A 23,765-nucleotide genomic window follows, 5' to 3' on the forward strand; every position below is an offset into this window, starting at 1 on the left:
AACGCTGACACCCACTCCATTGTTCCGCCTCCCTCCTTTCACATCTCTGTGGCCCGTGGTCCCCGCTGGGCATCCCTGCATCCCAGCATCTAGAGGCTGACAGAGCATCTCAATTGTCCCCACCCCTACAGACACGTTCACACCCGCTGTTCTAAAACCCAGCTTCCTTTCGTCTTTTCTAACGTGGTTTCAAGTGTACAGGCCTTTCAGAACTGTTTCCAGTGCAGAGTCCTGACTTTGGTTCAAGGAACATGGAAATCTGGCACAGGTGCCCTTTGGACGATCCTCACCCCTCTGTCTCCTCCTCTCATTCGTGAGTCACAAGTTCTCCCACGGGAAGGAAGGGGACGGTGTCTGGATATCAGGACGTCCTTGTCTACCTCCAGGGCGGTGGCAGATTTGCCGGGACATTGATGAAGCTCCTGTGTCCCTCACCTGCACAGACCCTTTCCACGTCCCTGGACACATCCTTCATAATTCTGTGTGCTTTTCCTCAGAAAGGCCCCCACGTTGTGCACGAGTCAACCGCACACAAAGCCTGGGTGTGCCTGCCCGAGGCGCTGCGGTTCCACGCCCAGCAGACTGATGCCCAGGTTGACCCTACTCTTCCCCCTCCACCAGGAACTAAAGAGGACAGAGGCCGGGAAGGGGGGCTGGGGAAGCACGTGAGCGGGGGGTCGCAGGGGGAAGCTCATGACAGCTCAGTCCAAATGGCAGCCTCAGTGTATTTTACAGAAAAGTAGTTGGAAGTGGGGTTTTTTTGGTTGTGGTTTTTTTTTTTTTTTTTGCATGATAGTTGCTTTTCTCAAAGCTGCTGAGAAATGTTTGTGTACTAAACATGTTAAGCAGCAGGCACCAGACTTTACATGTGGTCTGCCCAACACAACACCTCGGGGGGGGGGATGTTCTTCCCATTTTGCGAGTTAACAGGCAGTGAAGACAAAGAATTTCTTCTCTTTCCCAGTTTCTACTGATAAGTGTCTGCTCTGCCTGAAATTTCCTCCATGCCCTGGTGCAGTCGTTGCTCTCCCCACTTATGATCAACTAGATAAACAGATCAGCAAACATGAGCTCCAGACATCCCCAAGTTTGCTTGGGCCAACAGAGTCAATGAGTGGGTAAAAGTGATCAGTGTAGTTTACCTCCATAGGGTTCTAGGAAGCGGGTACAAGGTTCCTGTATTCCTGATCACCCCCTGTTCACTCTTCCCTGAGGCAGCACCATATTTATTGTCATCATAGGACTGATCGCTTTGTGATATTCTCCTGTTTGCTTATATTTGTATATAATTTAGACAATGTAACATCCATAAGAGTAGATACATCCTTTTCTGTTTAACATGGTATATAGATTTTGAACTAATCCACCCATACACACATACATTTAAAGAATATTTATCAAGTATTTTTCTGTAAGCCTCTGATGACTCAGTAAAGAATGGAATAGCCATGTGTGCTCTCCTGGAGCTTACAGACAGACCAGTTGAAAGGTTGTGTCCTACTGGTCCCTCTCACCCCCCCAGGGCCCCCAAGTCCCCATCAAGTCAGAGGTGGGCACACAAGAGGGTACTGCACTTACTCTGGCACTTCTCCAAAGCCCTCCAGAGGCCGTGCTTCAGCAGCATAGATCTCAGCATAGTGTCTGGCGGTGTTCTGCACATAGCATTCCTGCACCACCCAAACACACGGAAAGGCCAGAGATTAGAGGAGATTCAAAGAGCGCTGCCCAGCAAAACTTATCAGATCGCCCAATATAGGTCGAGCCAATGGATTCCCAAACCCATCTCTTGGTTAGGGGGCACGGAAGCAACAGTGAATGTAACCTAGTGCTAGCCACTCACAGAGGGGCTCTGCGACCTGAAGAAACCATCCAAAGGCCCAGTGGTCTCTGGGGCCAAGTTTCCCTGAATTATAAAATTTCTAGAACCCCCATGGCTGAAGCTCACCCCTGAGCTAAGAGGACTGTCTCCTGGGCAGGATGTCAGATAAAGTGTGGGGGCTGCTGGGCTTCCCCGCGAGCTCTCCCATCTGAAGCTCTTCTTCAAAGGTGTAAAACTTGAATTGTAAGTAGTGAACACCTCGCCAAGACCGCCGGCTTAGGGAAAGCAAACTGGATTCTGCTTTCCACTCTGTAGGGCCTTTCCCAGTGGGAGTCTGGATGTTGGGGGACTTTTCCACAACTGGGCCAGGTGGTATTTGAGATGGAAGAAACACTCAGTGAAGGAAAAAAAAGAGGAATGGATTTGAAAGAGAAAGCAGTGTGCAACTTGCAAAAATCCTATGCTCGGGGAAGAGGGGCTGTCTTCATGAGCACTGAGTCCCGTAGGACACTGCCACCTCTGAGATAAGCATGGCTAGGTAGTGCCTGAGAGCTCCCCACAGCCCCCTCTCAGTCTAGCCTGCTCATTTCATGATACCCAGCTTGTCAAAGAGCACGGCCAGCCCTCCTGAAAGCTTGGCCAGCACTGGCATCGAGAGTGAAATTCACGGACCAGGGGGACAGGGAGGCAACAGGAGAAGCTCATGCGCCCCTCCCCATCCTTCTTGCCACAAGGGTAACTCAGGTTCAGTAACACAGAAAAGAGGGAACTTAGCTGGGGACTTCCCTCATAGCTTATGGGCGGACATTGAACCTAATTCAGAGGCAGGAAACAGGACAAATGCTGACTCTTTTGAGTGTACCTCCACTCTTTGCTCTTCCCTAAATAAACCAAATTCCAGGAGCGACTTCTGATTTTAGCTGTCCTTGGGGATTGTTGGGAACCCTGGCATCCAGTGCAGCTTAGCAACCCCACTCTAATTTCATCCTGTGTCAAAGTAGATTCAGACCCCTGGGGATCTGCTAAGGCACCCTAGGAACAGAAGTGACCCCAGCCTAGGTAGGATTCCAAACAAAGGCCAAGCCCAACTGGCAGGCATGAGGCCAATAAACCACTCAGAAGGGAGATGAGATTTCCAGCACTCAGCCTTAACTAGGCTCTCTCACAACACACCCGAAAGGAAGAAAAACACCCTCTTGGAGACACTCCCAGTTCTGAGTCAGGTTTTCATGGGTCCATCTCACACCCCAGGCAACACCTTTAGGGCAGGTGGACCCACCTGGGCGGCGAGCTTGTAGTTCCTCTGGATGAGCTCATCGTTGTTTCTGGTCCCGTAGGCGACAGCATTGTGCACCTTGAGCACACAGGCGTGGCCGGGCTGGAAGACCGGCATGAGGCCCTGCATCACTTTGCTGCGGAAGGCTTTTCGGTGGACCCCTTCTCCAAAGTGCAGCTCCTCTGTGGCGATCTGACCATGCAGGCGACCCCCAAAGTAGCTGTCATTGAGGAAGTCTTCTCTGAAGATGAGCTGGCTGAATTCAATCTCTTCATAGCCTAAAACACCACAACTTTAGTTGGACAGAACATCCCCCAACCCCACTCCTTGGCTAACAAACATTCACACATATGGACAATGACAAGGCTGATTTATAGAATCTAGGGGGGGAAGCACACTGAAATTAACGAGGTTATAGCAAGTATCCGGGATGTGAAGCCCGATCAGTGCTAAGATGGGACAGACTTCTGAAGGTCATTTTTTCTGACTTAAGGAAGGACCTTCTTTTGCAAATTTAGACTTTAGAGGGAACAGGGAAATGGGGAAGGGTTTAAGATTACTTCACAGTACACGACACATTCAAGACAGACATGTAGCATTTGAATGGTTTGCAAGGAGTTTCTAAGTTTGTTGGTTTGGATAAATACCACAGTATTTGCTAGATCACTTTAAGTCAAGATCCCAGCTCCTCAACTTTCATTACTGGATGTTACTGCGTCTTCAAAGTAAGAGTACAGACAACCAACGATTTCTGGCTTGTTTGCCTTAAAAATCAGCACAGGTAGTTTAAAATTGGCCATGGTGTGAGTATTTGCAAGACAGAAATTGGAAAACTGTACAAATCGGGGCCTCCCCACCCTCCAGGCAGGTTGTTAAAAATTTGCCGGCAGACCACTGGGTGGAGGTGGGCACGTGTGTGGGGACGGGTAAGTTTCCCTAAGAGGAAACACATGACAAGCACGGACGGGGCAGCTGACCGTTCTAGAGCAGCTGTTAGATTGTTGCTACACCAGGAGAGCACAAGTGCCAATGGAAAGCACAGAAATCCAGCTCTCATTCAAGATATAAATGAATGGACTTATTCTCCTGGACACCTGACTCTTTAGGAATCTGCTCAGCTAGTCCAGCTGAAAAGTAACTTGAAGACACAAAGCACACTGTGTGAGAACCAGAGGCTGAAGAACCCAAGCAGACAGGGTTTTTCCATTAACCATCAGACTTGCATTCAGCCTAACCCCAACCTCCCCCTCTGCATGGTCCCAACAAATGCACTGTTATAGTCTGATCTCTTTCATAGTAATTCACTTCTGAATGTGTGAACACTAATGCACTTAATAGGCCTTGCACTCAGGTTGAAATAGCTCATGAGTTGTCCTTCATTTCCCAGTGATTCCTGAGATCTCTCCAACTCGGCTGGAAGCATCAGTGGGAACATAGCTTCCACCCCCATTGTCTCCAGAAGCTCTTTCAAGCTTTAAGAAGCACCCGTTTCCGCTGACATGCAGCTCAGGTTAGCATACCTTCAATATCCGAGTGACTTGAAAGTTGTTGGAGAACTAGAAGATGAAAGAAGAGAAGGCCTTCAGTACAAGCGAACGTTCTGACCGGCCGGGGCTGGGGGCTATCACTGCTTTACCTTCCGCGGTGAGGTTAAATTCAGCAGTCACTTTCCCGTAACTGTTCTTAATGCAGCAATAATAGAGGCCCTGGTCCTTCTGACCCGCTTGAAGGATGGCCAAGGACACAGCGGAGTTGTCTCCCGCGCTGCAGTGGGGGACATGAGCATGGGCATCATCATTCCGAAGTTGCCATTTTTCTTAGAAACTAACACTTCCCACCCTGGTGATGTCGGCCCGTGGGTGGGCTAGAGGACACGGCTGTGATCAGCTGTTCCAGTAACTTATCTGCAGGGGGTGGATCAGCACAGGTTTGGCTTAACATCCTGTCTCCAATATACAGTACTGATCCACGGACCATTTGGGAGGTTTGACTGCCATTTGTAGAGCAAAGAACTGGAAGTGTGAATTCTGGGGGCCATCGTTAACATTTCTGCTCAGAATTCACCTCAATTATGTTACCAAGCCAGGTGTTCTGTGCTTGAAGGAAACCAGAGAATCCCAAACCCAAATCTAAATACAGACACAGTAAGAGACAAGAGAAAGGGGGTCCTGGCTGTATACAAGGGCTCACAGCTGACAGCTCTTTCCAACAGCATGTTGCCCTAGCAGTTACCAACCATCCATCCATCCATCTGCCCACCCAACATTAAGTTCCAAGCACTGTGCTATAAAGTAGAACAATTGGCGGTGGTGATGACAATAATGAAGATGATGAAAACTGATGTGTGTATGTATTGAGCACTTGGTATGTGGCAGGCATCGTGTTAATCACTTAAAAGTTCTCTCCCATGTTATTCTCGGAGCATTCTAATGAGAAGCACTATTACCATTCCCAGTTCACAGAAGAGGAAACAGACCTTGCGAGATTAAGCAAATGGCCTAAGGGGACACAGCTGATTAGGGGAGACTCAGGTCTTAGACCAAGATCACCTGACTCTGGAACCCTCATCCTGACCCCGTTAAGCTGCCTCCCCAAGTGATTCGTGCCTCCTGCCCTCACATCTGAGATAATTGGAATTAAGAGTTAAAGCCACAATCTTTACTCCAAATTCTCAAACAGAAGATTTACTTTACAGCCAATACTCAAATATCATTCTAGTTTTGCTCTAAGTAATGAGTTGTTAAATGTTCTCCAAGGTTGTGTGTGCTCAGCGTATGTTTCAGGTTTGGTTCATTTCTCAATTCAACCAAAAAAATCCATGTGGCATGTTCATCTCATTGCATATTCAACAGAAGTGTTCATTACTGGTTGGCTTTTCAATAGACTTCCAGTCTCTAACTTACACATGCCTCTTCTGGAATGTACCAGTGGCTTAAAACAAAACTCACTAAATCACAATACTTTCTCTGTTGACGGGGCCTCTGAGCATATCCTGAGTGTATGGTTGAAAGTGGACGTGTACTAGCCCAGTTATAAGGGGATGATTTCCTGGATGGGCTGTCAAATACGGAGTGGGTCACAAGAGGGGCTGATGTAATGTCCTTTCCTAGTGCCTGCTGGTCAACACAGTAATTCTGTCCCTGAAAGGGGCAGTTGAGATTAGCCAGAAAGGCTGGCAGCTGACCTAGAATTGTCCCAAGACAAGTTCCCTCCAGCCCAGAAACCCTGATGCTTGGCACACAACCTTGGAGGCCTTTTTTCTGTCTTGGCCTATTAACTCCACCCACGGCCTTCCAGGAGGGATTGCTAAGGAGTCAGAAAGACCTGGATTCAGATCCTGAGCTGAGCTCGGGCACGTTCCCTGCTCTCTCACCCTCAGTTTCCTTGTCTGGGCAGGAGGAAACAGCTATGTTGCCTCCTAGACGTGTGGTGAGGAGGAACTGCCCCCAGGCACGTGAAGCCTGACACAAGGGACTAGTCTGGGGAGCGGTCACGAGCCATCGCTGTGGGGCAGCTGGTGCATGCCCAGTACTAGGGGATTTGGTGATGGAAAAGAGGCAGTTTCTGCCTTTGAGGGTCTTCCAGTCTGGGAGGAGATGGACAAACAGAAAATACCAATGTAAACTGTGGGAAGTGAAAAGAAGTGATCTCGCACCTTTTTGAATCAAAGAAAAAGCTCAGTTTCACATCCTGTGACCCTGCAAGGGACGCATCTTTTTGCTTTTAGGGGAAGGAACAGCCAAATGAAGAAAGGGCTGAACCGGAGAGGAGCTTAGCTGGAGAGACAAGAGCAGAAGTTAGTGCCACAAGCGTGATCAGAGTTAACGCCGCCGAGATCATTGGCTGGAGGGAAAGAGCATCTAATCTGGGGACTTCTCCAAAGATCCCATTGTCCACCAGCCCCAGGGAGCACCCTCCGGTCTGGGTGGAGAGGTCCTTCCTACTGCCAGCCAGTGGTTTGCCCATCTTAAGAGACGGCGGCTTGCCACCCCGGATGGATGCTACTCGTCTGTAACCTCACGGATTGTTCTTTCGCTTTGATTTACCTTCTCAACTTTGTGTTTTTATCAAGTTAATGAGAATTTATGAAACAGAAAATTCAGCAAAATTCACAGGCATCCAGAGCAGGGCTCTTTAATCTTGGGACCACAGAACCTGACATGAGATTGGATAGGTTCCCCCGATTTTAAATGTAATGAAAGGTTCATGACTTCCTAAGGCCACCAAACTTGGTGGCAGAGGCAGGGCAAAAACCCTCCGCTGTCTTCCCTGTCCAGACATCTGTCCTTCCATTTCTTACTCTTGGATACTTTGGGTGTGCAGTTTCTGCTTCGATTTTCCTTTTACTTCCTATATAATTTAATTTTCTTTTAGAACTATGTTATGAAATAAGGAACAACCAGGTTGAAACCCGGTGACAAGTAACCGGGGCGGAGAGCGCACCTTCTCTGTACTTGGGCTATCGACTTTGAATCTTTTGTCCACCAGATAGTAGAATCTTCATGAATCTCTGCAAATTGGCAGCTTAATTTTACATTTCCAGAGTGGTCAGGGAACATCTCGGCTTGGATCTTTCTCAGTAATACTGGAGCTGGAATCGAGAAATGCGTAGGTCAGTGTTCTTGTCATGGTTGCAAAGAGCTTTACAGTGGGCAAAAGACTCATTTTATCACACTGAATTCTCACAGCAATCCTAAGAGACAGGGGTGATCCTACCCTCCATTTATGGATGAGGAAGTTGAGTCTGAGGGGGAGATGTCATTTGCTCAGTTAGAAAGTGAACAAGTTCTAATAGAAAACCCCCACTTTTTATTAAATTCTTTGAGGTCTGTAATGCACAAAGCAAAACAACTTGACTTTTATGGGAGGGACGGGGATGTAGTTACCTAGTCTGCAGGACCTGGGACAAAAAAGATGCTTTTGACCCAGGTCAAAAAAAAAAAAAAATCAGTGTTGGGTATTAGGGAGTGGAATGAAATCTGGACTAGCCAAATAGCGTGGTTAAGCCCTAAGTGTAAATGGCAACTCAACAGTAAGTTACTTTGAAGAATATTCATCCATCTTTCCCCCCATCACACCTGTCTTTGCTGGAGATATCCTAATGGATCTCAGTGAGGCCTGACAGTTTCATTAGCAAGTAAGAACTGTCTGCTTGAATGGAATAGGAGCAATAAAGGAACAATTCCCAGGGGCCAGGCTGAGCTCTTTGAATATCGCTTTTTAAAAATCAAGGATGACAGCTTGGCATACCAGACAAATAATTACCCAGGGAAGCCACTGGGTGGCAGCATAGACCAGAGGAGGATGGCTGACCCGGCCAAGTGGGCAGAATAATTCAAGTAATGAGGTTACTGGAAACGTGGCCTGGGTCTGTTCCAGACCAAGTTCCATAGTCACACAGCTTTGGTAACAAGACGCTACATAATCCACAGCCAAGCTGAAAGTCATCAATACCGAAGCTTTGTTGTCTCAAATTCTACTACTGAAATCTTCACAGCGACAGCACACACTTAGGTAAGAGAATGCATATTTAAAAGCTTGTTTTCTTCCCAGGAAATAGTAACGGGCCACTTGGGTAATAAATACAACTACAGCGTAGCCGAGGGTCCTAACAATATTACGGGAGAAATCAAAGTACACCAAGCACTTATGGGTTTTGCCATCAATGTCACTTTTCCCTGCTCGGCTACGTGCTTGGGGTTCCAGCCTACAGTCTTGGCCAAGCCCACCTTCCCACCTGGGACACATTTCTTTGAGGGCCCTTCATGGGTAATTTGCAGGTACCTAATGTCCCTAAGGCTACCAGCCCCATCCACAACCCATTGTAAGTTCTGAAGACAGAAAATCAGGGCGGGGGGGGGGGGGCAGCGAGGGAAGATTTAGGGAACAGCATAAAATAGGCAGAACTAAATGAGGCTCTTGGAGAGATGGTAAGCTGGCTCAGACAAGGGGCCTCGGGGCTTTTGGAAGGCCCCTTAGTGTGGGATGGAGGGAGAAACGCAGGTGAAAGAGGGAAATGAGGCGGGAGTGAAGCTAGGTTTCTCTTCTGTGTACTTTCTGGCCAAGGGGAAAGACGTCCTCTGGTGGATGTAAAGCTTTGGTTGTACTAAGCATTGAATATCAGAGCCAAAAAACAAAGGTTTCCTCCCTTGGCTTGTTGTATTTCTCTCTGAATCATCCAAGTCACCCCCTAACACTGCACTCCCCACCCCCGACCCCAAACACATACACTAATTCCTGCCCATCAGGTTTCTGGTGCCAGACCATCACGCCTGCCCACCCCACCTCTGCTCCTGAAGGCTGTGCTTCTGTGGCTGCAGCCCCCCACTGTCTGGAGAGGCCGAGCATCTCTGGAGACCAAACCCTCCGACAGCACGTGGTCACCCGCATGGTCTTTATCCCATCGTAACAGACAAGAATCCCAGATAGACTGTTTCCCTCTGGGCCGAACCCACTTTAGAGATCTTTTAAAACACTGCTTCATTCTCTAAGCGTTTTAAAACATATTAGAAACCCGGAGGGAAGACCTCCAACCTCTGCAGAAGGCAGGTTTGTGTTTCATCCTCCCTGCCGCCGGGACTGGGGCTGATTTCCTGCTGATGGGGGATAAGGAGCCTGGGTCTCCAAGTCTGAGGACCCAGGTAGGAGGAGAAACTCTCCCCCCAGGTCAGGGAGGGTGCAGCGCTCGGCCCCAGCACAGGCACGTGTGTGACTTCACTGCGGTCCTTTCTGGATGCTACCAGATTTCGTGGGGAGGGAAAGAGCTTGGAAATAAGAGGCTAAAATCCGGGTTATGGGATGGAGTTTGGAGTTGATGCGACTCCCCAGGCAAAGCAGAAGTGACTGCGGTTAACCGGGGCTCTGAAACCCAGAGCAGAGAGCTCGGGGGACTATTGGACTCAAATAGAGAGGAGGGTGAGTTGGAAAGAGATTTTATACTCAACTTTGGAAGAAGCCCCAATACTCAATCAAGCCATGTTTAATGAAAAAAGGATTAAGAGGAGACTCCCAAGTTGTACCTAACTTTCCATAAGTCCTGCTTAGCATGTGTTAAGTAGCTGTTATACTAATTAGCTACACTGATTAATGCTTGTTTCTTTTGTAAAATATTTTTTGAAGGATAACTAAACAGAAAGGCATCGTCATCGTGCCCCCTCAGTGAGACCAGACCACAAGCAGCCTGGATCAGTGGTACTCCCAGCAGATCACCTGGGAACTTGTTAGAAATGTACTTTCTCCTGCATCAGAAACTCTGGGGTGGGGCCCAGCAACCAGTGTTTTAACAAGTCCCCCGGGTGGTCCTGAGGCTGCTCAAGTTTGAGATCCACGGGCCCACATGCCTGGCTGTGTCATCACGGTCACAGCATTGACACCCACAGTGGACATTCACCTTCATTGCAAAGGACTCGGAGGACACAGGAACTGGACGTCAGGTCAATAAACCCAAACGTCAACAATGATAGAAAGCAACAGGGCCTCACCTCTTCCTTCACTTTTGCAAGGTGGCCTTTGGGGGTCCTTTTGCTCACTGGTGTGAGATACTGATGTCTCAGGTTTAGGACTCCCTTTAAGGACAGAGTTCTTTCTGATGTTTTCCTTCTCTTCCAACCTCAGCCTCAGGGCGGCAACCCTGGAGAGAATTTTCTTCCTCACTCCCTCAGCCAGATGTCCACTTCCTGGGGTTTCCCACTTCTTCTCCGCCTCCTCTGACCTGGTCACTGCTGGGGTTGCCCTGGGGAAGCTGCCAGTCTGGGACGCCCTGTGGCCAGTCTCCTCCCTCGACTTCTTCCCGCGGCCCAGGGTGGAGCCCTGTTGACTGGGGTCCTGCAGCATCTCAGGAACCTTCTCTGATACACATTCTCCAGAAGTGAACGCCAACATCACTGCCGGGGAGCCAGGTGTGCTTGTGGGCTTGGTTTCCCCAGCTGGGGGCGCCTCTACTTTTTGTCTCTCAGTTTTGTGGCTTCTGGAAGAGTCTGTGATGCTTCCTTCAGGGGATGGAGTAAAAGATCCCTGAGGAAGACCGCCAACAGGGGGCAAATATTTCCCACGCTCAGTCTCAATAGCTCCCCTTTCCTTCGAGCCAGAAAATGTGTGTTGATGGTTTCTGGGCTCCACTACATCATTCTCAGGGGTGTCATGACTTTGACCTGTGGAGCTGTGAGTAGCAACTCCAACGGATGCGGGAGTCATTACTGCAAGATGGCTAGAAAGAGGTAATGTGGGGGAAAGGAACTCTGCTTTGTTGTTTGCATTTTGTTCAGCCTCCCCTAAGTGCTCCTCACTGACTTGTTTTTGGCTCCTGCCGCATCCACTTGGAATTGTTGCCCGACCTTTGCCAGGACCCGGGACTTGCAAGATGGCAGACTGCATGCCCACCCGTGCTTTGTCATGTCGACTTTGGTCTGCCTCCCCTCTTCCACAGTCCTCTGGGCTTTGGTTGACGCTGTTTTCACTTGGAATGGTTTCCCCACCTTGCTGGGGGCACAGAACTTGCAAGGTGGCAGGTTGGACTTCCACCCTCTGGCCCAAGTTTCCATCATTCAGTTGACTCTCCACTCTCATGACCCTCAGTGTGGATTTGGAAGGCCCTGGTGTTTCTGCCCTCGTCCACTCCATCATCCCTGTTTCATTGATGGGATCTACAGATGACTCTAAGATTTTAGGGCAAGTCAGGGACTGTTTAAGGAAGGCAGCGCCATCCATCTTGTGTTGGTTTTGACTCATATTAACACTTTCCTTCCTTCCAGTTTTAGAAGTCCCTGAGAACAAGTCTGTGACACATAATTCCTTTTCATCTACCGGATCCACAGACGACTCCAGAAGTCTGGGTTGGCTCAGATACTGGGAAGACAGACTACTCCACCATGCACTGCTTGTTCGGTCTCTGCTTTCATGGATTCCTCTGTTATTAGCAAGGGCCGGGACAGACTCAGCCCGGGGACTGCAGGCCGATGCTGTTTCAGAGGAATCCAGTTTCGGCACAGCAGCATCTGCCTTCACAACGTCAGATACAGCCCAGGCCCCGTCAGAAATCATGAGACCACCTTCCGATTCCTTGCACTTAGCATCTGTCAGTTGTCTTGGTGGCCACGTCTCTGAAATCGATGCCTCCAGAGTTATAATCTTCAGCTTTTTACCTGCTTCCCAGTATCCTGGGACACTCTTTTCAGATGCCTCCAGAAGGCTATCAGAGAGAGGTGGAACACTGCTCAGAGCCAGGCTGTCATCTTTCACGGTGGATTCAGCCACCACAGACACACTGGTCTCCAAACCCAAGCTCTGCCCTCTTTCCTCCCTGGAATTGGCTGATGAGTGGTGCAAGGGGACCAGGTTTATTTCCCCTTGCACAGATGTCACGGGCAAGCTTTCTTGGAAACTATCTTTAGCAGAACCCTGGTGGGGCTGGCTCTCCTGCTGGAGCCTCTGTGTTGTTTCACTTCCTTTTTCTTGTAAATTCTCCCCAAGACTCCTAGGGTCTGCTCTGTCCAAGGTCTGGCTCCTCCTTCCAGACTGGTTATCCACCTGCAGCAGGGAACTACAGAAACTCTCTCCCTCTGGGAGCTGAGGGACGTGGACACGGACCCCTGGCCCACTGGGAGCCACACAAGGCAGCTCTTTTGACGATTCGAGTGTGGAACTGTTTAAAACATGACCCAATTGTACACTGGAGGGAAGCTGGGAAATACTTTCAACCGGTGCCCAAGGTGAACTCTCCTCAGAGCCATCTGCATGGCTGTTCCCGGCAATTGAAACAGGGATGTGTTTGGTGCAGTGGACTCTAGTGGCAGTGGGAACAGCTGAGGTGTCCCCTCTCTCCCTGGTCACCTCCAAATGGTCAAGATTAGCAGTTAGTGTTGTTGGCTTCTCCTGCGGAAGCTTCGCTATTGAGTTATGACTGGCAGGTGCGTCTGCGGTGTCTGGGGCACTGGTACTGGAGCTCTCGTCACTGCCTTCTTTAAACCATACGTGAGAGTCATTCTCAGAAGATCGAGTCTGTCTTTCCTCAAGCCCCTCTGAGTTCCTGGGGCTCAGCCTCCCCTGGCCAGCCCCTACTGTGGAGGTCAATGTGGAGGTGGAATTCTCCCCCTTGACTAGATTTTCCCCGGTGGCACGTTTACTGGCTTTTTGTGAAATGTCCCAGGTGAAAGTACTGATAAAAAGAGGGGATGGGGCCGAGTGTCTGTCGTCGCTGCCTTCACATGTGGACAGCGGCGGCTCAGAACCTCGTGTTTGAAAAAGAACATCCAGTGTCTTGTCGTCAGGAGAACATAAATCAGATCCTTGGCTTTGACCTGCCAGCTCTAAGTCCATGGAGCAAATTTCTTGAGGCAAATATTTACCAACTGGGGCTCCAACAGGAGAACCCAAGGTATCACATGTTTCATGGTCACCTGCTTCAAGACGCTCTAGCACACACGTTGTTGCTCTGTCCCTTGGCCCATCAGACACAGTTTCCAGCGTAGGGACGGTATGTGCGAGCTCAGGGGTGGCAACTGAGAAAGCCTGGGGCTCCCCGGGGTCAGCCCTGTTCTCTGGGGGGAGGTGCTTTGACAGCGCACAGAGGGGCGTGTTTTCGGTCCTGGCTTCTGGGATGCTCAGCTCACGTCCTCGGTCTCCCCAGGAACGTCTAGGTGTCTTGTCTTCTCTATGTTGACTTTCTCTGTGCTGTGGGCCTTGGGCAACTCTTTCTACCGCCAGGCATTGGGCCAGTGATGCGTTTTCCTTATTGATTCCTAAGATGCAGGAGGAGTCTGTTGTGGTCCCAGTAAGTGCAGACTCTGAGAAAGCTGGCATCCGGCTGAGGAAGACTTGCTCCCTGACCGTTTCCTGACCTCGCACCTAGAAGACGAAGAGTCATATTAATAGAATTGTTCCTGGGAGAGCCCACAATAGGGCGTAACTGCAATCCCAAGGGTGTTAATCCTTGATGACTATTAATATCAGACAACAAGTGTAGCAGGAATGATCAAAATCTAACCATTAATCCCCAAATCCTCTAGCTATTAAGAGACTGACTAAATAAATGCAAATTTAAGTAACTATGTTCCAGGGGGATCCTTGATCAAATTCCCCATTATAAGCAAAAAGCATCCTGATATTTAATGATTTTTCTCTCAGGAAAAAAGATGGAAATAAATTGCTTGTTAACTTTTTTGATCAAAGTCGCAAGAACTTGTGTGAATCTTTCCAGAAGGAAACCTCACATGATCATAAACAAATGAAATACACAGTGCTTGTAAAGTAGCCCAGTCTTTGTCCCCCAAGGAGGCCAGCTTGCTGGTTCATTATGTCACTGAAGAACAGAGAGGCAGGACCTTTGAGTGTGCCTCGAAGTAACAGGGTTATGACTGGCCGTCAACGCTGCCAATCACTTCTGCCCAGGAAGGTGAAAATCTTGGACCGCCTCCCCCCAGATGCCCTGTGGCAGGCAAACCACGCCCACAAGAAGTCGAGGGTTCAGGATGGTTCAAGGTTTGGGGAAGAGAGAAAGAGACAGGGAGAGAGACAAAGTGAGGGAAGGAGGAATAAGTCTCACACTGTGAGGACTGAGCCCATCATGGTGCTATCTCACTGTTTTGTGGCATTGGATATCGTTCAAGGAAGCGAACTCCTTGATTAAATTCTTGCGTCTTAAAACTGTTAGCTCAATTATTTCAAAAATACCAAGATTATGCCCAGCCAAGGAGAAAAGAACTGTTGCCAGTTTTTGGCAAGCAAGTCCACCTTTGCCCCCCAGGACTCCTGCCTTGAAGCAGCCCATTCAAATGAGTGGGAATCGATGACTGGGTCTGAAGAGGGAAGGACAGTCTCTCTCCCCGAGGGCACGACGTGGAGCCGGAAGGTTCCTGGGCCCAGTGCAGCCCCAGAGCCCTAACGCTTACTCCCATCAATCCTGTGTGAGATCGGTCAGCTCCTTACACACCGCCAGCAGCACACAGGACAGCTGTGCAACCACACCTCTCTGCGTTGTGCCTCAAAGCTGCTTGCTGCCAGTGATTCACCTCCCATTTTCTCCTTAAATCTCCCCGGGTGTTCATTTAACTCAGATTTTATTGGCATGAGTGCTAACTGAACAAGAAGTTTAGTATAATATCCTGTGCTATGCACTCCATGAGTGCTGGGACCGTACTTCAAGTCAAATATTGGCTGAATACCCTCCAGTGTGCTAGGGAGCAGCCCAGGTGATGGACACGATACAGGCAGATGCCACCTGCAGGGAACTCCCGTTCTGTGCTGTCCTCAAGGCCCGTTAGAGTGGTTAGCACTAGCCTAGCACATGCTCAAAGAACCAGGAAACGAGTCATATCTACCCGGCTTCACCCATCAAACCTCTAAGTTTGAAAGGGTTTGGGTCTTCATCTGCTCCTGGCCTTTGGGACAACTCGATCTTAAGAGCCATGTTCACATCTCAGTGTTTCCAAAAAGGACTCTTTTACCCCACCATATTAAAAGGGAAAACAAAGATTTGAGAAATAAGGTTTTTAAAGTGTCCAGGTGTTTAGTGTGTCCCTGGTTTCACCTCTATACCCAAATATCCATCACATGTAGAGAATGTTCATTTGCTAGCTCGGTTCAGATTTTGTATAATGAGCTACATAGCACAAATGCGCTGAACTATTGAGCCTAGAAAGTGTGGGTAGTTTCCTGGTCATGATTTGAGGTGTGCGGGGAGATTGTCAGATCAAAACCACCACGACCCTCTCCTGAGCCTTCCTCCCCTGCCTGAATTTCCACTACCTACGTCAGCCCTTTATTTTAAGATCTTGCCATCACAACATCAATCGGTGCCAACAGACATTTATGGGGTAGCTGCTATGTGTAGAATTCTCTGCCAGGCACTGCAGTTTTTCCCAAGGGCCTTAGTTAAAGTCACTGTTAGTTACTGGGATGTTACCCATCCCTTACTAGTGTATCAGAGGCTGTTAGCTAAAAGACTAACACTTGGAGAGGATGAGACAAGACAAATAAGCTTTGATTATTACGGTGGTTTGGTCATTAGAAGATACAGCCATGGTATCATGCCTTGATTTACAAGACAGTCATATATATACGCAACTCCTCCCCTCTCTTGCTTCTGAAGTAAAATCCCACTTTAAATAGCCTAGTGAAGCCCCACATGTAAATATGGAGAAGCCTTGACCATGTGAAATTCATCCACTTGTCAAGTATTTACTGAGCAAGTTCTAGAGACCGTGCTCTGTTCTAAGGACTGCGGAGGCACCAGGGACGGTGACAGACTGCTGGCCTTTCGGAATTTAGGTTCAAGCAACAAGCCATACAAGCTGGTCCACTGCTGATGTAAAATTCCATAAAACGAGACTTAAGCAATGGGATCTTCAGAGTGGAGCCTGTAACCATCCAGGACATACTTGAAGCTCATGGCACGGGTTCCAAGGGCAGGCTCCTCGGAGGCCAAACTCAAAGGGAAACCACAGGCTCACACCTTTCAAGTGAGTCAGACCTGTCTTTAGGGGGCAATCTCTGCAGTCATTGTGAAAGCACTCCAGCCAGCGATTCTCCTGCTGTGAGCTCTTCTCATCGTGGAGTGAGTGGTGAGACCCAGGTGGTTTTGTTACGCAGGAAAGTTGTTCTCATCCAGGTGAGGAGGGGCCTTGAGGGCTCTAGCAAGAAACTCAGTGTGCTGTATGGACTCAGACCGGCCACCTGGCTTAGTTCAGTCCCAGATTGCATGCATGACCCCGAGTAAACTCTTGGGCCTCTCTGACCCTCTGTCTCCTCCTCTAAGGCTAACTACACGCATGTCAACGCTATCCTGTCAAATGCCTTCGCTTGACATTCGTTGCCCTTGTTCTCTATGAAAAGAAAGCAGTGGCTAAGGAAGACGGGGCAACTGTGATGAGCAGAGCCATTCACTTAGGGCTTTATGTCACTTTCTCGTTTAATTGGTAAAGATCTGGACTCCTGATACCATCATCGCCGCTTTACTGATGAGGTCAGTAGCCTGGGTCCAACCAGACAGAAACCCACGGGCCACACGGAGGCGTGTGGAGGGGTTGGATGTGGGCGCAGGCAGGAGGCCTTCAGAGCGGGCTGGCTGCGCGGAGATGTGGTCTGAGTAGAGGTCACTCTACTAGCTACTAGGCGGTCACTAGGCCAAGGCTGCAAGGCCACAGGAGGACCACACCCCCATGTCCCCTCAACCAGCACTGGAAGTGACAGGAGTCCTCTTCGCTCCTGCACCCCCCAACACTGAGAAACCTTCACATCGCACTTGCTTTAAGGGAAAAGTGGTGACTGAAATTTTGTGATCACTAAGCATGCTCTGAAGGCGCATTGGAACTGAGAGGCAGTAAACCGAGAACTGGCAGTGTGGGATCCCTCGTGCCCCAGGCTAGAATCTCCCCAGGGTCCCACAGTCAATGGCAGAACCAGGGCTTAAAGCTAAGTCTGTCTGACTTTAAAGCCCTTTAATTCAGGTTTTCTAATAAAAGTTAAAGCTGAACCCCACCCAAGGGCTGGGAATGCCCCCTACTTTAAACCCAGAACTTCTGAGCTCCCAAGCCACTTTGGGGATAAGACTAAATGGCCCTTACTCCTTAACATGACCATTTATCAGCTTCCTCCCAAGCTCTAAGGGCAGGGCTGTGTTATTCTTTGAATTTTCAGAAGCTTAGCATATAGTAGGGACTCAAGTAATAGCGCTGAGTGAATAAACAACATATGAATGAATCCAACAAGGGGGAGGGTGGACCAGACTTGGTAACACTTGCAAGCCTGTTTTCGAAAGCAGCATTAGGCTTGAAAATTTACAGTCTGCTTACATAGTGGTCTCCAAACCCCATCCCTATCCAACACACCCCTGATTCTACAACATTGTTTCTATTTGTTGGCTTTTCCACAAATTCTGCCTCTTAAGTGTGTCTTCCATGGATCCATGGAAGGTGCGTGGCCTCTTCACCCACCCTACGATCTTCAGGGTAATCCAAATCATTAGTGGGAGTGTCCCGGATGCCACCAAGTGCATGACACCAGTCTGAGTATCTAACAATAGAAAGTGGTATGAGAGAAGATCCCTCTTCTCAGGTAGCTTATAATCCAGCAGAAGAGACAAGATGTACGTGGAAAAGAAACAGCAGTTCTTGACACACTGTGCTAACAGCCAAGTGGATGGAATCGAACAAACAGGGCTGCTCCAGGAGTGGAAGGGAGGTCAACACCAAGTCCTCCTCCTCCACTCAGTGGATGAGACCCCTGCAGTGCAAAACCCAGAGGTTATTCGTATCAATTCTTTAGATAATTCTTGGACACTTCAGTGCAGTCTCAGGAACTTTCCCTACTGATGAAGACAGACGTGGTAGAGCTGCTGGTTGACTAACTCAATGTCATCCTCAAACCCCCTTCTCCTTTGCCACCTCCAACTAAAGAGGCGTAAAAACCGCATTCCCTCCCAGCCTCCTGCACAGAAGGGGCCAAGGGGTCTGTTTCTGGCTAATAAGATGTAAGGGGAATTTCACTACGGAACTTCCGGGGAAGCTCTGCTTTCTTTACAAAGTACAGACGTGGTGGGTGCCTTGCCTACCCACTTCCTTCTTCCTGTGAAGATGTGATGCCTGCAACCATCACCTTCCAGGCATGAGGCAACCAGCCTGAGAATGAGAAGCCAACACACTACGGCTGGTGGAGCAGAAAGGACAGACGTGGGAGCTGGCAAGCATCCTCAAGCCATCGGAACAACACTGAGACCTCCTACCCCAGACTTCTTGGGACGTGAATAACAGAGGTCCTTATGTTTGAGGCTGATAGTGCTTGGTTGTTCTGTTAACGGCAGCTAAAAGCTTTCCTAATGGAGACAAGAGGAGAGAATATGGCTGGGGGTGAAGAACAGGCATGGGTGGTTTGCCTGGAGCCCTTTGGGAGGCACCGGGCAGCTTCAGGCAGGGATTAGCTTGAAGGACAGTGTCACAAAGGGCACGGTGTGTGGCTCCCGGACAGGGTGCTCAGGAGCTGGTCAAAATGCCAAGGGATCAATAGGGCCTAGGGCAAGGTGAACTTGAAGTAGACGGGGGTTGGGAGGATGGGGAAATGTGAGAAGATGGATCGAAGAGGAGGCCACATTCGACCACCCAAGGGCCAGCAGAGTTCAGCCGGGCGTTACTGCCACGTGCCCGCCCTGTCCTCTCATGGGACAGCTTTAACTCCTGTTCCTTTTTTCAGTGTTCTTTGAATATTCTTTCTCCCTTATCTGGATTAGTTTCAGATAGTACCATGTCCTTCAACGGTTGTCTGCACCTCATCAGTTTCCCCCTGTGGTTCCAGGAATCTCTAAACGGGACGCCGACCGTCCTGGGCTGGCTAACCTTTCCTAAATATCTGCTGAGCCCTCACTCTGGGGCACAGAGTCATTTGGTCATTTGTCACTAGATAGATCAAATCCATACCACCTGGGGTGGCAAAACTGAAAATAGCCCGGTCTCCAGCCAAAGAAAGCTTAAAGGCAAACTGGAATATTTCAAGAACTTGAGTTTATTTTTAGGAGTTGCTGGGATGCCCAGAAAGGAGCTTCACTTAAGGCTCTGAATGTCCAAAGAACACAGAATAAAGAGGACACTTATCTAAAATCCCCAGTCCGGAACACCTCTGTCATGTGACCAGTCCCTTCCTCATTCCAGGCCCTCCTGGGAGACAATCTTCAGCCAGCTGGCATTACAATACTGTCCTGATTTCATGGGAAAGTCATGGGGTTTGTAAAAACCAAATTTGATTTCTTGGGAGAAGATTGGGTTTCCATGACGAATGCCCTTTCCTAGGGCTAAGGGGCTCTCTCTGCATTCAGTGCAATCTTCGCCTGGTAGCATAGCACGAGCCAGAGTCCTGGAGCACAAGCCAGGAGCTTGTGTGTGTGTGTGTGTCTCAGGTGAGGTAAGTACCAGCACTGCTACGGATAATCACTAAGCCCTGTGTAGCCCTTAACCCCCGGCAGGCGCTGCTCTAATTGCTTTACATGCATTAATACAGTTAATGTTTGCAAAATGGCATTGAAGTGTATGCCTTTGGGACTTTGGGTTGTGTAATGTTAGGGAGAAATACCAGCTATTCTAACACCTGAGAAGATCATTTTGTGGCAAACTCCCAAGTATGATGGCCCTGAAAGGAAGCGGTCTTCCTTTCCTGCGTGTAGCTTTGTTTCCCTGCATCCGAGAGTGAGTTTGCTGGGAGAGGAGAGGGAGCTTTGATTTCCATACATGCAAAACATCAGAAAAGTGGAATTGGGGAGATCAGGGATTTTTCTTGAATGCCGCCAAGCATTTCTGAATACCCTTCAGGTTTTTTGCTGCGTCCTGAACAGACTGGCGCTTGGAAGAGGAGGTGACGGGGAAGAGCAGAGGGACGGACTGAGACCCAGGTGTTGGTCCTGGATCTGCTGCGACCTGGGAAACGGCTCTAGAAGAGTCAGATCTGAGGCTGTTTCTACCACAGTAAAGTGAGAGGGTTGGAGAGGATTTCCCTCCCACCCCCACCCCCAGCCTTGTTAGCGTCAGTGTTCTGGGACCTGCTGCTGTGGAAACACCACAAACATTGAAGTAGGGCTTAAACCTCACCTTTCATTTGGAACTGGGTTTTCCTTTGACTCCTAAGGCTTCTAAGATCTGCCTCTTTGAACTATGAGACTTGTTAGGGGAAAGGACACAGAGGTAGACTGACTCAGGATGAGCCAGTGGGGGCCCAGAGAGGACCAGGGAAGAGTGGGCTGGAGAACGGGTTACCGTGGGTCTCGTGCTCTGATTCCCAGCTCCTGTCTAGCTCCTCTATGTGGTCAGTGCCCCATCTTTTCTGTAGGCTGTGCTGCCCTGTGTCAGCATATGTGCCCCGAGTTCTGGAAGCTCACAGCCCACACCAATGAAAACCATCACGGCCACACAAGGGAGGAACAGTAGCTGTCAGCCTCAAAGTTTTGCTCATCCTTTTTGGGGTTGAGGAAAGTTATGGCTTCTACCCGGAAAGTCTTGTTCCCCACCTCCGCCAATTTTGCATGTAATTTCCAGGGCTTCCAGACCCTCCTGAGCCCTTTGATTTCTCTCCTCAAGGTCCCCGAGGCCACGGGATGAATCCCAGCTGTGGGTCCTGAGCTGCGGGGCGAGGGGCGTGGTACTCTTTTCCTCCCACAGACGGAAGCTTCTCGGCAGATTTCCGACTGGATAACAAGGGCGGAGGTGGGGGGCAGATTAAACCTTAGTCAGGTTCTAGGAGAGTGTTTTCAAATCAATCTTTTTACAGTTTCTAGAATTTGTGAGCAAAATCAAAACCAAGGTAGTAGCGACTACCCTACTTCACTGACGATACGTGGGACAGAGCAAGTTCTTGCGAACTTTAGAAACAGGAAATACTTGTCATGGTTACTACACTACTACCTGCCTATTCAGCGAGGCTTCAAAGCATACAGGGTGACGGTATTTGGCACCTGGAAAATCTGAACATAAATATAGGTAAGGTTGCCTGTCTCAGGTGGTCATTACAAAAAAGGAGGAGAAAATGCAGGCTTGGGGCTTGAAAGTCCCTGACGTGCTATGTTTCTTCAAGTCAGTAGCAGGACAGCTTTATGTCCTCAGGGTTGGCTTCTGGTTAAACAGGAATTATCTCCCAAGACAGTACAGTTCCTCAGACAGCTTTGCTTAGCAGGAGGATGTTTCCTTTCATGAGACAGTAGGATTCATGAGGGAGGGGATTGTCTTATTCAGCAGGGTACAAGGCACACAGTGGGCACTCAGAAGAGGTCAAATGAGTAAAACATCCAACCAGTCTGTTCTTGGATCCTCGTCCCTTTGCTGATAGAGGCAGGAAGGGTCTGTCCCTTCAGAACCTGGCTCTTACTCTGTCGAGGTACTAGATCTTCTACCTGATAAATTCCCCGCGGGTCCTGCGTTTTGGCTAATGGGAAATTCTACTAAACTGACTCTTCACCGCTAATAGTGATGTGCTGTGCTGGCCTCAATCTTTAGATTTAAATGGAAACCATCTGTTCTGAATAGAAAGAAGCACCTCTTGTTTTAACCATGAGCAAATGAGGTTCCAAATATATATCCCCCAGAAGACATCAGCAGCTATCTAGAAGACAGAGGGCACTAGGTATCGAAGGTGGGGGTGTCCAGTTCATCAGGAGGCAGTTGTAAAGTTACTACTTGCAACTGAAAAGTTTAAACAGCCGTACTTTCAAGAGGAAGGGAATCAAAGGCAGGGGAGGTGGGAGGGGCAAGATTAGAAATTCAGGCACCTTTTCTGTTGGAGCCAAAAATCAACTTTCCCTTGAAGATGGAAAGAAAATGGATGGTTCACAGAGAAGCTTTTGCAAAGCTAAGGTTGTTGGGGGAAAGACTTATGAAAAGGAAGTGTCTGGAATTCAATGCAGTGATTTGAGCTAAGAAGGCAAGAAGTACTGAGCTGGTATTTGTACTTAAGGCGGCTTGTGGATTCACACTTCTAACTACTTGTACGTGTGAGGAAAGCCAGTCCCTTTACTTTTCTCCCTCTGGCACTGATCCATCTCCCCGACCACGTGTAGGGTGTGGGAGGGTGAGTGGGGAAGCGTTCCCTCTCACTACGCAACCCCTGACCGGTAACTGGGACAGTCCTTTGGGGGAGCACGCAGGCCCTTAGTTCTGCTCCCCCGCAAGCTGGTGTCTGAGTCACCCGTGGCTGGCCAGGCCCCAGGTGGGAAGCAGGGAAAACAGCTCCCGTCCTCACGGTTTCCCTTAGCTTGTTCTAACACAGCCCCGAAGTCAGGAGAAGTGATGTCGGGGTCACGAGCCCCGCTAGTGCCTGACTGTCAGCATGTCTGTCCCAGCATCTGAGGGCTGGGTGCCCTTGTCCGCCCCTCACACCTTTGCAGAGATAAGGCTCCAATCTAGTAAGGAACTCAGACAACTCCTCCTCCAAGCCCCACTTTGAAGAGTATGCTCCTGCTTAAATGAAAACACCTGCTTCTTTTCCTGTTTGCTGTCCTCATTACAACCTGACCACCATCTCCCCCTCTTCCCCAGGCCACCCGTGAGTCCCAAGCTGCTTTGAAAGAGACAGAAATAGAAGTTTTTGTTTTTCCTGGTAATTCCCTTTACACAGCATTAGATATTAGGGCTTTTCCCTAGGACTTCAGGAACAAATGATCATGAGCTGGGTGACTTGAGAGCACATTCTTAGTTTTAGAGGCCAGAAGTGTGGTAGACAGAAATAGGGGGAAAGTTTTTTTCTGGTAATTCCTTCTACACACTATTAGAAATTAGGGCTTTTTCCTAGAACTTCAGAAAATTATCACAAGCTGGGTGACTTGAGAGCACGTTCCTAGCTCTAGAGGCAGAAGTGTGGAACCAGGGCGCCCCTGCGCTCCCCCTGAGGCTCTAGGAAGAAACTTTCCTTGTCCTTTGACCTCAGCTGCTGACATCTGCACAGACCCTCCTGCCTCGCATTCTGAGGCTCCAGAGGTAGAAGCCTGAGGGGAAGCCTGTCAACCCCCCACAACCACCCACTTTTCCCAGCCCTGCCCCCCGGCCCTGCCTCCCTACAGCCTCCAGTTTGCCAACAACTCCCAGTAGCGGAGCTCTGCCCCTGGACTGGGTGGTGTGGACAGTAGAAGAGAGAGCTTCAGGGTGAAGTTCGAGCCACAGAACAGCTAGGGAGAGGCTTGCTTCCGAGGTGCAAGCAAAGCCCGTCCGG

General features: G+C 49.2%; 1 protein-coding gene across 6 annotated transcripts in view; it reads right to left on the reverse strand.

The window, feature by feature from the left end:
• Positions 1-23,765, reverse strand: part of ALPK2 (alpha kinase 2) — a 125,738-nt gene that overhangs the window by 19,235 nt on the left and 82,738 nt on the right. For 5 of the 6 annotated variants that reach the window (XM_064480374.1, XM_031441826.2, XM_031441825.2 and 2 more), the window contains 6 exons: positions 10,577-13,937; positions 7,539-7,686; positions 4,732-4,859; positions 4,616-4,651; positions 3,099-3,373; positions 1,579-1,667 (listed from right to left, as the gene is read on the reverse strand). In XM_064480374.1, coding sequence (XP_064336444.1) covers positions 1,579-1,667; positions 3,099-3,373; positions 4,616-4,651; positions 4,732-4,859; positions 7,539-7,686; positions 10,577-13,937 — 4,037 coding nt within the window. The remainder of the gene's footprint in view (positions 1-1,578; positions 1,668-3,098; positions 3,374-4,615; positions 4,652-4,731; positions 4,860-7,538; positions 7,687-10,576; positions 13,938-23,765) is intronic. The other variant, XM_064480377.1, reaches the window with a different exon arrangement.

This window comes from Camelus dromedarius, chromosome 28 (genome assembly GCF_036321535.1).
Source record: "Camelus dromedarius isolate mCamDro1 chromosome 28, mCamDro1.pat, whole genome shotgun sequence".
Taxonomy (NCBI): Eukaryota; Metazoa; Chordata; class Mammalia; order Artiodactyla; family Camelidae; genus Camelus; species Camelus dromedarius.